Source organism: Lepisosteus platostomus, chromosome 8 (assembly GCF_059453375.1).
Source record: "Lepisosteus platostomus isolate fLepPlt1 chromosome 8, fLepPlt1.hap1, whole genome shotgun sequence".
NCBI lineage: Eukaryota > Metazoa > Chordata > Actinopteri > Semionotiformes > Lepisosteidae > Lepisosteus > Lepisosteus platostomus.
In genome coordinates this window covers 30,062,002-30,077,816 of record NC_142618.1, presented here as the reverse complement: position 1 = coordinate 30,077,816, position 15,815 = coordinate 30,062,002, and the positions used below count along the sequence as shown (strand labels likewise).

Genomic DNA, 15,815 nt, shown 5'->3' with positions numbered 1-15,815 from the left:
GATCAGTTTAGAAATCTGTGTACGCTGTAAGGTTTTTACTTCTTAAACTTTTAAAATACACGTTTTGAATGGAAAGAAATCCTCTTCCTGGTATAGCACACCAGCACGTCTTTTTTCTCCAATCAGAGGGGTGTCAGATGGTGTCAGCCAATCACCATTCTGCGTTGGGTAGCAACGGGTGACTGTTCTCAGGCGGAAGATGTAAGCAGCTTAATGTTCGTGTTAAATATGTTTTTTAAATTCAATTAAACGGGCACAGTTAAGACATTAAATATACATATACATACTGTATACAGTACAGTTTGCATACGGTAATATGTTTATGTTACGCGATTAAAAAATAAATAAATAAAAATGAAAAGTCCAGAACCAGCTGGATTCGAACACCCAACCTACCAGCTGGTGTGCACGCACCTAGACCAGTAGGCTACAAGAGAGCTCACATGATCAGGCAGGCGAAACAGCCCTACATAGCTCTGCCGCAGTACACGGATATAATCATACCGTTATTAAATTATTGAGATATGCGATTCCATATTATATTCCCTTTTAATCAAATTCTAAAAGTATGCTTGTTGACTCCGGTTTCACGTTAGTTAAAGACTTCGAAGCTTACAATGTTTAGGGAGAAATGGAATACCGGTGTGTATTTTTCCTTGTGATATTTTAAGCTCTAGTTGAATGATAGGTGTCGCATTTTAAATCATTTTCGTAGCTAGAAATTATGAAACGCCCTGTTAAAAGCAAGGAAGTTTTTATGCCCCGTTGAAGTAAAACAAAATGCCTGACAAAGTATGGCTTGGACAGATTCCAAGTGCTTGTACAAATGTGCTAAAGAAATTATACTTTGAGTATACAGCTTGTCCAAAGTCATCCATTATTAATACTATTAGTAATATCTTCAGTAAAGGCTTTGATGCATAAATATTTCTGATAAAGGTAGGTTGTGTACTTCTGTCCAACTGAGCAATCTTGCTTTCATAATATATACCAACATTTTAATGACTGATGATTAACATGCTGTAATACACAGTTCCAAATTAAAGGCTCAAATGCTGTACATGAGAGGTTAAGCTCCCCCTGGCGGTTTTACAAGGCGACGCCGGATAGTTAGTCACGTGACACACGTGACACACGTGATACCGCGTGATACTGCGTGATACTGTGACACGCCCACCGGGGTATGCCGCGAAATACCTCACCCATTTTGAATGGCTGCATCTGTAAGTGTATATTTTGACGCAGAGTTGCTGCAAGATGTTAACAGTGAAAAAAGGTATTTAGAAATGACTTATTTCAAGAAGAAAATTTTCAGAATAATTGCAAATCTAGCAGGATAGAGAAAGCACAGAAAACAGGCAGTTAGATTGATCAGATTAGTATGAAAAGTTATTTAGCAAAGGGAATGAGAAGAGTGACAAACTAGTATACTTTAGATCTTTTTATCTGAACCAGGGAAAATCTGATCATGTTTCTCTTTAACAATAATAAAAAACTATTTTATATATCACCTTTAAAAGTGGCATCTCAAAGCAATACAGTAGATATAAAAACAGATAAAAGGACCACAGATTACAAAGTAAATACATATAAGAAAGACAAACAGTTAGAGGTGCTACCAAAATTAGAAAATGAAGCAGATACAGACTAAGTCTTCTGAAAAGAAAGGTTCTGAGGTTAGATTTAAATGCACTCAGGGTACGTGACTGATATCACTGGGAATACAAATTAAGAGCTCTGGGGTGCAGCTAGAGAAGACCCTGTCACCCACAGAATGTAGATGTTCTTGAGGACAGCTAGAAGACCAGAGTCAGACGGACAAAGGTGGGGAGTAGACAGATAATAAGCCATATACTGTAGGTACTGAATGAGGATGAGGATTTTGAAGTTCCTGATAGGTAACCAATGCAAGGACTTGAAAACAGGTGTAATGCATCCCTGATAGGATTCTCGCTGTCATATTCTGAACATATTGAAGATTGCTCAGTGTGGATTTAATTTCCCCAGTGAACAGGATGTGCATTTATTAATTCTAGAAAAAAAGCCTTTCTTGATTTCTCTAGTTCTTAGTTTCTCTAGTTCCCTTTAAAATAAACTATTATTCCACAATGCAGAGTATTACATGGCCAGTATTTACACATGATATTTGTGATTTAAAGAAATTAACACAAGCAGCTTTTGGAGATTTAAGTGTTGGCTGAGTTATTGCAGGATAAAAGACTAGAGATGTTGGTAAGAAGAAGATAATTTTGGGATAGCTGAAGAATACACTGATAACAAGAACACTTCCTAATGGGGTTAGGCATACTTTTGATGAAGATGATGAAGTTACCAGACTGTATGTTTACATAGATACTGAAATGAGGATTGTATTTTAGATTTTGTGTAGTTGCTAGCATTGAACTGTGTGTTGGATGCACATGAATTGAAGGAATGGGCAAACATAGCTGATGCGGATCCACAGAGCCAGCATATTAAGATGTTTATAATTAGAGGCAATTTGTTTAAATAACTAGGTATGGATACTGATGTCCAAGAGAGGTGGAAAGGCTGTTTCCTTAAGCCAGCACTATAAAATATTTTATTCTCAGTGAGATGCTGCCATTTCATAGTGGGTTTCTAACACTGTGTATAGTTCCATCCACACAGTGCCTTTACTTCCATCCATTTCTAATCTCTTTATCCAGTACAGAGGATTTGGAGCCTATCCCAGTAAGCAACGGACACAAGGCAGAATACACCCTGGACATAGCGCCAGTCCATCACAGGACAGACAGACACAAACACACACACACCAGGGCCAGTTTTCCCATAAACCAATTAACTTACCAGTATGTTTTGGAGTGCGAGAGGGAGTCATATCACACATATGGAGAAAAACCATGTAACCCATAGAGAACATGCAAACCCCACACACACAGGATGGCAGGAATTGAACCTAGGACCCCAGTGCTGCAAGATAGCAATGCTAACCACTTCACCACCATTATAAATGGATGGATATCTTAGTTATCTTTCTAGTTCACAGGTTTGCATGCATAATTTAATTTTGAAAGCCACTGAGACATCAGGTACTACTGTTGTATTTATGAAAAAGAAACAAAACAAAAAACATACTAACAACTGTGCCATCCTACTCTTTAGTTAATACAATTTATTATTTATAAACAGTTAACATTGTTAGCAAAATATTTTGAATTATATTTAACCCTATTTTTTCTTTAGTTTTGTATTTAACTTATTATATGATAGATTTAATGTATATTAAACAATGAAAATATATTTTTACAAGATGTGGGGGAAAGTGCAATAACTTATTACAGTGCTAAATTTAATATTGATTGCTAATAGTTTATGCTAACACATAACTTTTTGAATTAGATGTATTTAAAACAGTGAACTAAGTGTAACATACCATTCAGAAATACAATCGAGAATAGTTTTGTGGTGTTTGTATGGATGAAACATTTCTAAAATGTATAACGTAACAAAATTAAAGATGATTAAAATCTGTAATCTTTCCACTTGTAATGTCATTAGACAGAACAAGAAGTTTCTGCTTTGTCTAAGGATGGTATCAAAAAGTAGTCTAAGTGGTGAGAAAGCTGTGCTTAATGATAATTAAGTGACTTAAAAGTAAAAAGAGATGCTTCATATTGCTTGATTAATTTAAAAAACTAAGTTATAAATGCAGACGCGATTGCTGCCATAAGCGCTCCAGGCAGCAGAACGTTTGTTCTGTACTGCTGAGCTCCGCGCCTCCTCCCTCTCTCGGTGCCGCGCCCCTCTCTGACGGAGCGCAGTGGGCGGTACGCTATTTTCAGAGCCTCTGATTGGGGAAAAAAAGACCTGCTGATCAGTTTCACACAACAGGAAGAGAAAAGAATGGGATTTTTTCTCTTCGAAACGTGTGTTGTCTTTATGAAATTTGTGTATTTTAAACGTTTAATTAAGAAGTAAAAACCTTACAGCGTAAACAAAGATTCTGAGCTGATCACGAGGAAGAAAAATCACCAATTTCTCGTGCATAAAAAGTGGTTTTTAACTCTCGAAACCTGTTTTTATATGTTTTAAAGTCGTGCAATGTCTAAGTTAATCAGGAACACATCATTATATCTCATTTTTTATTTATTTTTTTAAAATTTTAAAAATTGTTTGCCTAGCCTATTAATAAAGGTAAAAATAATAAAGTATATGAATTATTTTTTTAAATGAATCCTATATTTTTTATTCTGTATGTGGAAAAGTTTTTTTTTTTAATAAATGAAATGTCACAGTATAAGTATCTTTTGATTTTTATTTTCTGAGAGAGGTTTTAATTTCTTATAGGTGGTGACATTGTGGTACAGGCCTCCAGATGTGCTGTTTGGTGCCAAGTTGTATTCTACCTCCATTGACATGTGGTCAGCAGGCTGTATATTTGCAGGTATTTAAAGATTTGCAGGTTTTTAGTTCAACAGCTGAGCAGAAAAAAAAATCACCAACATTTCTGTTCTCTAAACCCGCTCTCATTTCTCAGAGGCTTTGGATAATTATCAATATCTATGAGCTAGAACCGGATAATAGAACACATCTATTCCATTTAAGTTTTAATCTATTTATGGATTAATTAATTCTGCATTGTGCAGTAGAGTGTTTAATATCTGCACAGTGAGTGACACTACTATAGCGTTTATAACATTAATGTAATTTTTGACATGGTACATCTCAATTTCAATAAATTAATGCTTTCAAGAATGCAAATTAGTGACTAATAGGTCCTCTAAAAATTATTTATATATATATATTTCTATTTCTCAGAGTTGGCAAATGCTGGAAGGCCACTTTTCCCAGGAAATGATGTCGATGATCAGCTGAAGAGGATTTTCAGATATCCTTTTAAACTTTTGAATTCAATTTCATTGAATAAAATCAATGCAAAACATTTCTGAAGCATTTGCTTTTTTGTATTTTTTTTCTAAGACACTTGAGTGTGAGTGGGAAACGCATTTAGACTGTAATGATTTAAGAGTAAGAGCAGTTTGTGGACAAAGTAACTCATGCATCGTTTGAATGTCATGCCTGTGGGTGTTTACTGTAGTGACGTTAATGGCAAGTTTAGGTCTTTAGACAGGCGAGATAGAGTTTAGTAAGAGAAATGTTTTATCTCTTTGTGGACTGTGTGACACTATTTTATACAAACTGTTCATTTGTATTTTTATCAAATTCAATATTGGTATTTTCTACAATATGGTACATAAAGCAATTTATAATATCCTATGTCTTTAAGCTATGGAAGACTCCGTGTCAGAGTGTAGCATAATACAGCATGTGAAATGCTAGGCTGTCATACGTTATGAATTTATTAGGAAGATGAACTCAGCTAATTAGATGAGGATTCAACCCGAAATTTGAACTTAGTTTTCTTTAATATGGCTACATTGTTAGGGACACCAACAGAAGAGCAGTGGCCCACTATGACCAAGCTTCCAGATTACAAGGTAAGCTACTTCCCCTGTATCATAGAACTGAAAATAACATTTTCGTTTTCAATAAAGAACATAAAAAACAAATTAATCTCATTAGGAAACCCTATATAAAAATGAGAGCCCTCTTTCCCCCTTTTCTTTGCTTAGTCTGTGAGCTAATTATTCAGGTTTTCAAGATAAGAGAAAGCTTCTGACCACACAGTCACGGTTCTTGCACCAGTTAACTGTACATCTTCTCATAAGAATAATTTCTGCAAATAAAGCAAGTGTGTGCAATCTTTCCTACAACCCCTTACCTGACAGCAAAAGAAATCATGCCTGAAGCATAATACAAACTTGAGAGATGTAAAAGTGTCTGGTAAACAAAGTCCACATTAAATAAGTAGCAATATAAATAATGAGTTTGGAATGTTGTTTGTAAGAAGAGCCACAGTAATTGAGGCTTTTAAATACAATGTGAGAATACTATAGCTGAGTGCAAGCCATGCAGCCTATCACAACAGTGTAACATTTAGATCTAAGAGTTCCATCTCCAAGAGTTCCATTTCCAAGTATTAGTATGAATTTGTAGCTACATCATGAGGTTGTGTTCAATCTGTGTTTACAATATTGCTTGCAATTCAGACCTTCCATGAATTTGTTGAAAAAAAAGATGACTTTGTGAGGCGATTGTAAAACATTTCATGAAAGAAATGTCAATAGTAAATTCTCTCAGTAAATTTGTACATTTCTTCTTTTGTACAAATGTTTTACAATGTCACTAGAATTGTTTACTGTCATCTAATCAATAAATAATGATCAGAGTAAATAAAAAATAATGTTATGTCCAATATTTCTTCTTAATATGTCTGGGGAAAGAAAAATTTGCATAAATAAGTGTTTCTAGTCTTTGAAAACATGAAAACGACTGACCTATACGAGGTGCTGGACTGGGACTAGGGTTGGAGGCTGGAACCTCCATAGTATGTGCAAAATGTGATTTTCTGTTGACTAGTTTTCTGTAGATACAGTCTTACCCTGATGACTTTAAAGATCTCCTTTGGTTTGTAGAATTAAATCATTGTAATCCATTCATTGGTTTGTCAGTAATACTTTGCAATATGCTTATTCAAGACTAATTTAAAAGCATTAGTATTTACCTGTCGCATACTAGAGGACGGTGTGGCCACACTGAACTGTAAACTACTTTTGTAGATCACAGACTGAGGTACGTTCAGTTTATGCCCCAGTGGAAACAAATTAAATGACATCACAATGAAAGTCTTAAAATGCACTTAAGCAAAGAAATTATTAATACTAAACATTTTATAGTTAATACCTTTATGGATTTTTTGTGCTTGAATGATAAATATAAGGTATTCTAATTAGTTTTCTCTTATTATTAAAAAAAAATATTGTTAGTGATTAAAGGCATTGAGCTAATGTGACAGACAAAATGAGCAGGTTAATCATTTGACTAATCACATAAAGACCATCATTTGAGTAGATCATAATGATTTATAATTTGTGTAAATTACACTATGGCATTAGTTTGAGGAGACACAGGCCTTTGTTCTTGGTGACTGACTTCTGTTTATAGTCTTGCCTAGAATCATGTACAATAGTTTACTTTATTAGGTACTAAGCTTTGCTTTAGCTAAAATAGTTAATAGATTACCAGCAGCCATATCACCCTGAAACTCACAACTGGCATCCCACTGAAGCTAAGCAGGTGTGAGCCTGGTCAGTACCTGGATGGGAGACCTCCTGGGAAAAACTAAGGTTGCTGCTGGAAGAGGTGTTAGTGGGGCCAGCGGGGGGCGCTCACCCTGCGGTCCATGTGGGTCCTTATGCCCCAGTATAGTGATGGGGACACTATACTGTAAGCAGGCGCCGTCCTTCGGATGAGATGTAAAACCGAGGTCCTGACTCTCTGTGGTCATTAAAAATCCCAGGGCGCTTCTCAAAAAGAGTAGGGGTGTAACCCCGGTGTCCTGGCCAAATTTCCAATTGGCCCTTACTAATCATGGCCTCCTAATAATCCCCCTCTATGAATTGGCTACATTACTCTGCTCTCCTCCCCACTGATAGCTGATGTGTGGTGAGCGTTCTGGCGCACTATGGCTGCCGTCGCATCATCCAGGTGGATGCTGCACATTGGTGGTGGTGGAGGGGAGTCCCCATTACCTGTAAAGCGCTTTGAGTGGAGTGTCCAGAAAAGCGCTATATAAGTGTAAGCAATTATTATTATTATTATTATTATTATTTTAAGTTTCCCCATGTTTTTTTTTCCAGCCCTACCCCATGTATCCAGCTACAACATCATTGGTGAATGTTGTTCCAAAGTTAAGTCCCACAGGACGAGACCTGTTACAGGTTAGTATCATCAAAATCAAAGCAAAGAGAGTAAGTGGTATCTAGAACTGATAGGTGTGAAGCGTCTTTGACTTTCATTATTTAATGTCTCTTAAAATGTAAGTACTTGTTTGCCAGACAAAATTCAACATTGCTCCCAATTACTGTAGTTTTATCAAGCAAAAAGTAAGTGGTGCCCTTTAGAAACTCATTCCTGCTTCTGCATTATAAAATTCTGCTCCATTGAACTGACCAGTTCAGGTACAAAAACAATATTTTCACATTGCTTGGCCATTGTATACAGATATATTTGTACTATAAAGAAGTATTTTTGTAGCACAAATATTACTTTCGCTACAGATATTGTAGCACAAGCTACATACTTAGCTTGATGTGCATATTTGTGAGGGTTTCATTTTATTTTATGTGGCTGTGGTCTTATAAAATTGAATATTCCTATGAAAGGATTAGACAGGACTTCAATAAGCCATCTTATATAAAGGCAGAAGGGAGAAAAGTATTATTATTGAATTATCTAAACTCATTATTCTCCTTTTCCATCTCAAATTTCCTAAAGACACATCCTTATTGTAAGCAAATATAATGCAGGTGCTTATTGAGAACTTTGTTATTGTTGAGTTTCATTTTCCCAGTGTCTTCAACTCCTTGCTGGCTGTGCGTTTTACAGAACCTGTTAAAGTGCAATCCCGTGCAGCGGATCTCTGCAGAGGAAGCCTTGCAGCACCCATACTTCGCTGACTTCTGTCCTCCTTAGACATTTGCCAAATCTTACTATTGCACTTCGGCTATCATCCTGCATCAAAGGTTTCACTCAAGAGCTCAACGAAGGACACGTCAAATGACAGGAGAACCCACACTGAACCTGGAACTGCTTGTAAATTTACTGCGCATTCTGAAGAAGTACAGTCCTGAGGGCTTTTAGCTTCGCTGTTTCTTTTCTCTAATTTCTTTCTTTTGTTCTGGCCTCATCCAGAACTTTGACGGACAGCATATCAACGCTTTATCTGTTTAGATGCATGCTCACCTAAACTGGCTTGTTGAAAAATAAGAGCATGAAACGGACTCAACCCAGACTATATACAGTAGGATACTCTAATGTAAGTGTCCATGCTTCTCTTTACACACCGGATTTTTAATTTTTCACAGCATAGTACGATCCTGTCTAGGCTGTATTTGAGAAGAATGATGTGTAAAAAGTAATAAAGCAGTTAATCACAATGTAAAGGTAGGTCATTATATCGGAACTGTTGATTCTTATCCACCTCTAATCTTGTGCTTAAAGTAAACAGTTCATATAAAGCCCAAATTTGACACTTCCATTGTACGCATCGCAACATTCTCTTCTTTTTCACTGCAATGTAACATTCTTTTCTTTTTCACTGGATATAATCAAAACTTTCATGGATGCAGTGTTGGATAAGAGAAGCAACTTTATTTGTTTATTGGCAGATGGACAGAATGTAGCAGTTTGGTGGCAGCTATACATTTTACAAAAAGCTTTCCAATTCAAAATTGTATATAATTCTTTACAGGAACATGTAGCCTACATATGTTGTCAAGGTGATATTTTCATTCCATAGGGGGAAGTCTCCAAATTGACTATTATTCTGTTATTACTACTCCTAAAAGGTATGTGCTGCGGCAATTAGAAATGCCATGCTCATCATACATAAAATAAAAAGATAAGGTTTCTGCTGCAGGAATCAAACAGCATGGCAGGACAGTGAAAAATTGTATGGCATAGTTGTGGTGTTAATGTAATTTCCTTAACTAACTTTATAATAATAATACTCTCTTCAAACCAAAACATAAAAGAATATACAAGACATTACATTTATGACATAACCTTCTGCACAAAAATAAGATTGAGTTTGATACATACTGTATGAGATGGCCATGTGATGAAAAGTGAGCTTTGACATAAATTTAATCTTTCTGATGTGTCGGAATTGAATCTTAAGATATATTTATAAGTAATCAAACCTTAAATTGCTACTGGTGCTTTTGCACCACAAGTTGTAGCATCACAAAACAGAGTAAGTGTAGTTATGTAGAATTCTAAGTAAGCAAAATGCTTGAATTTTTTTGAATGATTGCTTTGTGTCTAATGTACAAGAAACGCATCTCCTACAGTTTAGGTCCTAGGTTGTTTTTATTGTAGGCATAAAATCCTTAATGTATATTTTTTTTATAAAATAATAAAATGTCTTTTTAAAGAAGCACACAATTGTTTCACTACAATATTCAAGTCAGTCCAGAAAATAGAAGTACTAGGTCTGAAATAAGAATACAGGTACTGTATTTACAGTGCCCTCCAAAAGTATTCCAACAGTAAAGTGATAACCATCATTTTTACTGTGTATTTGTCATCATGAGATGAATATGATTGGCAACATAATATTCCATTTTATTTTTGGTCGATTCTGTTTATACATTTGATCATACAGTATATCCATGCATACCATACATACCATTGCTTGGCCACTTCAGGAACTGACCATGAGAATGCATAGAAAATGCACATTGCAGCACACAATAATACAAATAGCATAAATAAATGTGTCCATGCTTATTCTGTTGTTGTCATACTATTCTAAACATTTGATCTGGCAGTGATGCAATTTGCAGGTCTCCAATGTCGGTCTGGAAGGGTACTGTATCTAATAGAGACAAAATAGAAGATTTGCAACAATACTGACATTGTCTACCAATGACAATACCATGTGATCTTGTCTGACGGGACAATTACAGTGGTTATTCTTCTGAGCTGGCAGTTGTGTAAAGTATTTTGGTTAGTAATCTAGTATTTGTAAGGCTTCAAATGGTAATGGGTGACATTTTGAAGTACTGACTCACAGCCCAACTATCTTGGGTATCTGTCTAGGTGGAACTTGCATGTTTTTCCATAATCAGTTTCCTCCCACCTCTCCTCCTAAAGGCATACTGGCTAGGTTTGATTGCCTATTCTAAGTTGTCCCTTTATTCATTACCCTTCACCCCAGGGGTTAGAGCAGTTGTATGCTCTCATTCCACTTTGGTTTTCATGACCCTGAACAGAAATAGCCTTTGCATTTTCCCATCCATTCTGTTCTTTACCCCAAGAATAAGAATAGTATTTGGCAGTACCACTATACTTTGAATTATAGTTTCATGACTATAACGTTCTTTAGTTGTTCGTCTTTTCTGCCATAGAGATTAGTGACCACATGACATGGTGTTCTAAGTGTGCCACGTCAGTTTCCAATAACCCAGTTTTATTTAATGGGGTCCATCTTAATTCATAGGAGTGAATATTTGAGGTAGGATGAACTCTCCATCGGGACCAATTTGATATTGTAAATGACAGAACGGATTATAACAGTCACTGGTATATTTTACATTATTTTTTTGGTTTTATTTGTTTGTCTTCAAGGCAGGTTTATATATTTTCATTAAAATGTGAAATATACTGCAAATAATTGGGTTATTTATACATTTTTGGAAGATTTGACTGTGATTTTGCAGTACTCAATAAAATGCTGTCCCTTTAGAATTCAATGATTTCCATTTGAAATCACGTTCTGCTACTTCATAGTTGAATATAGACATGAAGCATTTGCTAGATGTTACTTAAAATGGTGATGACTAGACAAAGGTATTTTAATATTTGATTCCAGTGTTTCAAAGTCCATTTGTAAAATGTATACAATTGTTTTTCAAATATCTTGAATTTTTCAAAAATATTCTCATTCTAATTCACTGAGGTTTTAGCTGGTAACTAATTACTCGACTTCCATCTGTCCTGGCAAACTGCAATTGAAAATATTGAATTTTCTTTACTGTTTTGGTATTAAGTGGTATTTCTGCAAAGATGAAAATTGTGTTATTTCGTTGAGGCATTTATGTTGATTTAGCTTTTTTAAGAAAATTGAAATCATTTTCCTTTGTTGTTAATATTGATAATTAGAATGTTGTGCAAATATGGTATCACTGCTTTAGGAAGATCCAGTAAATAACCATTCCACTGTGTTGTACAGTACAGTATGTGCATTTCATCATTGTTCAAATAGGTCATTGCACTCTTGATCAGAAGTGAATCACAATTAGGATTGTTGTCAGGTATTTATATTTATATTTTGTGACTGGAGAGGCGTAATGTGAAGTATATTTGAGAAGTGCTAATTTAAGTTAAGAATAACCCATGGTAGCATTAACTGATGTACAGTATAATGCATGAATCTCAAGAACCTTAAATTATAACCTATTGGATACTAAACAAGTTTTTTAGTAGTCAATATCTATTTGATGTTTTTTTTTCCAATTAGTAATTGCCAATGGACTAAGTTTGAATTTGTAAAATAAAAAAGTGTTCATCTTAAATCTTCTAGAATGCACCTTTTAATCAAGTAGTCCTACATTCATATAGTTTTCTTTTGGTAACAGTTTGCAGCCTGTTTCCAATTTGACTTGAAACAAATGAAAAACAGATCTAACAAGTATCATTAAAAATTGTAAAGGAGGTTGCTTTTTTCCTTGCACTTCATTATTTTGAAGTTTATGGTTGGATAACCAGTGGAAGAATGTGTCTAATTTGCTTTTTTGAAATTACTCAGTGCTGTATTGTCAGTTTAGGAAGATATTTCTTGTCTCAGAGTGCACTTAAAAAAAAATAAAAGAACATTATTTAAACAACTTCTTGATTACCTCAGTATACCTGTAACTATGATTTGGAAATGTTTTATATTGTTTCATCACATGTAAAGGTACTTTAGTTGTCATTTGATTTATTACCAAAATCTTTCTATCTTAAAAGCCTAAAGGAGAAATGATCAGGTTGAACATGGTTGGCAAACAATAAACAATTCACATCTAAAAGGATTCAAAGATTAATTGGGTCACATATGACCACTGGAAGAACAGAACTCTGCAGTGAGATCACCTTCATTGCCCAAAGGCAATTTACAATAGCTGGCTTTTCTGAGTACATTAGTTGTTATTTTTATGTTGTATACACACATACTGTACATTTTAATTTGTATGATTGGTAAATATTTAATTAAGTTGATTCAAAGTTTCATGTACCATATGTTTTAAGTTCTAGTTATTCTTATTTTTATTGTAAAGTTTTTTTTTAATTCCCAGATGCTTTCAACATTGCCAGACTTATTAAGGTAGTAGTAGATGCAAAGATAGCAACATTAATTTCTCCTTAATGTTTGGCCTTTATGCAAGTTTCAGCTGATTAACATTATGTGTGAGCAGACAGATTCATACTGGTATTATCCTTACTTCAGTATCTCTGTTATGAAGAGAACACGGTGGGCTCCTAACAGTACATTTATGGTGTATATTCTGCCTGTGTAACTTTTCTCTGTATTGCATTCCTCACATTTTGTGAATAAAGTCTACACAAAAAATAATGACTGGTATGTGATGAGATTTTAATCCATGTTCTCCTCTCCATCTTTAAAATGGTCTCCACATTTAAAATCCTCTATTGATTCTTTGGACGTGTATTACAAGTCACAATAAAGACTCAAAAGTTTGACCAACCAACATGAGTGAGAGATTTTTTTTTTATTTAAATAACACGTTGGCTCTTAGCTCATTCACAAAATATGCAGATAGTTATTTACGGAATATATTTATACAGTAAATAGAGCCAGATGAAAGAAATCCCACCCCTCAGGTATCAGTCATCATATAAGCTAGATGTCAGAGGCCATACAAATACAAATTTAAGAAAATAGAAATGGCTGCATTCAGTATTTCCTTACATAATTTGCATTGTGTTTAATATAAAATAAATGTCTGTCTTGTCACATTTTGTTTTTATCATGCACTGTAAGCTCTGCTCTTCAGTAGGCTTTGCATTGTACTTTAGGTACAGTCTTGTACAGTAGTTACTGTACCTTCTTTCCATGATTTGTAATCAATTATTTCGTATATATTGTACCCCTAATGCACAAAAAAGTCTCAAAATGCTCTACCACACAATGCAAAAGATCTTCCATCCATGTAGAAAGACAAAGATTGTTGCTTTCAGTCTTCAAATTAAACTGGAAATCTACAGTATTATTACACTGGTAGTAATACTGTAGGTTCTAATGGCAATGAAAGACAACCCAAAGACCTCTGCTAAAAAGGCCATCAAAAGCAATCGTCATGTACAAGAAATATGTAAAAAAATATACAGTGCAATGACAAGTCATGTTCAACAGCAGCAGATCTGTGCTCTAAAATAAGATTTTAATGTTTCCCAGTTGTACTACAGGTCCTGGAGAAGAACTAATTAAAAGTGTCCAGTATTAGACACCGCTTCCTTTCATTAGGTCCAGGAGTGTGAAACGTAAAAAGAACTGACAATGTGTATAAAAGGCACAATTAAATAAACTGGGCTCACTTCACATGTTTGGTGGTGCTCTCCCAGCATTGTTTTGTTTTTTTTTTTGGTTTTTGCTTCACAAAACAAGCAAAGATGATGACCTAGCAGCTCAATGACCTTTTGACAGTGCAAAAGCAGAAAACCCCTAAATCTATGTAAATGCAGGTCACTGGGCAAGTGCTTCAGGAGTTCAATATTCAAAGAGACATTTTCTTCACTCCTGTTCAAGTCGAACCTGATGAATGTGCCTTTAATTGTTTTCTTTTATTGTGACAATTGCTAAAAAAGCATATACTGTATAGTATATAAAGCTTTTGGTATGATTATAATTAAAATCACAAGAATGTATGAGTTACACATTGAAGTTTTATTTTGTGTACAATTATGCTTTTAATGTTCTTGTATTATACAATAAAAGACTACAGGTCTACAGATATGATCATGTATGTACATTTTTAGATTTCGTTCTCAGTGTGGAGCAATATCTGCACAGATTATCTCTCACGTGACTTGGAATTTAGTTCATCTGGCTTCAAAGTACCTTACTGATAGATATATACTGAATATGTACTTGAACACTGCAGGGTATACACAGAAGTACATGAGACATTGGGAGCACGCAGTGAGCATGCAGGAAGGGCAGAGAAGGAGAGGAACACAACAGCACAGTGCACTTTCAACTGGAAGAAGAGACTACTATTGACTAGAATATGATAGATCTACGCACTAATATTAGGCTGAGATAAGTTTAAAAACAATTGCTTTAAATTTACATTCATTGTTTTGTTCTTGTTTTTTTCAATTTTATTCATGATAAAAGTGTGTTGCTGAAGCAATTGGCCATTTTTTGGGAAATTTGCTTATTGTCCCAGAATTCTCTGTCCTGGCTCATGCTGTCCTGTAATACGTTCAAGGGGTTTAAGGAGATAAATGATTTTACTCTGCAATGAGAGACTTTGATGCCACATACAAAGACAAAAAAAGTGTAGTCTGAAAAGTACCAGCTGAGATATTCAGAAACTGGTCTGTACTCCTGAGATTTATGTCCTAATTTCCTGTATATTGAATGCTATGTCCTCTGGAACTCAAGTTTTGCAGTTTCTTGTCACCAAAAATATATTATGACTAGGAGTGCACTTGCTGTAACATAAGTATATCAACCACAGACATAAAATAAAATGTGCTTCCTTGTTCTCAAAATAAGCTTCAAAACAATATAATGATAATAATATCTGGACAAAACTGATGTTGCATAGCAAATACAAATGTAAAAATAGAATTAACATATTTGCAGATACCTTTTTGATACAATTGATATAATGATTTCTACATTTCAAATTCAAAGTATTATTCATGATGAATCTGGTCCTTGTTTAAAAAACAAAAATGTCATTTCCAACATTTTTTTTTCATATTCAGAAATTGATTACCTTCAGAAAGATGTGTTTTTATTTCACACATGCTCACTCTATTATTATGTGCCTGGAAATTATACACAGAATAAACACAAACTTTGCTTGTGTGGAATAAATATATTCTTGGTGACTAAAAAAACATGAACTATGCATCAAAGCATTGAAATGCAATGTGTCACAGAATCATCTAAAGTTAAAGTGACTTGTAAGGCT

General features: G+C 34.7%; 1 protein-coding gene across 2 annotated transcripts in view; it reads left to right on the top strand.

The window, feature by feature from the left end:
- The window catches only part of cdk5 (cyclin dependent kinase 5), a 31,478-nt gene extending 18,256 nt beyond the window's left edge, over positions 1–13,222 (top strand). For both annotated transcript variants that reach the window (XM_088643078.1, XM_088643079.1), the window contains exons 8-12: positions 4,330–4,426; positions 4,801–4,872; positions 5,422–5,480; positions 7,743–7,823; positions 8,491–13,222. In XM_088643078.1, the coding sequence (XP_088499204.1) occupies positions 4,330–4,426; positions 4,801–4,872; positions 5,422–5,480; positions 7,743–7,823; positions 8,491–8,577 (396 nt within the window). In that variant the 3' untranslated portion in view covers positions 8,578–13,222. The remainder of the gene's footprint in view (positions 1–4,329; positions 4,427–4,800; positions 4,873–5,421; positions 5,481–7,742; positions 7,824–8,490) is intronic.
- Positions 13,223–15,815: the final 2,593 nt, after the last annotated feature.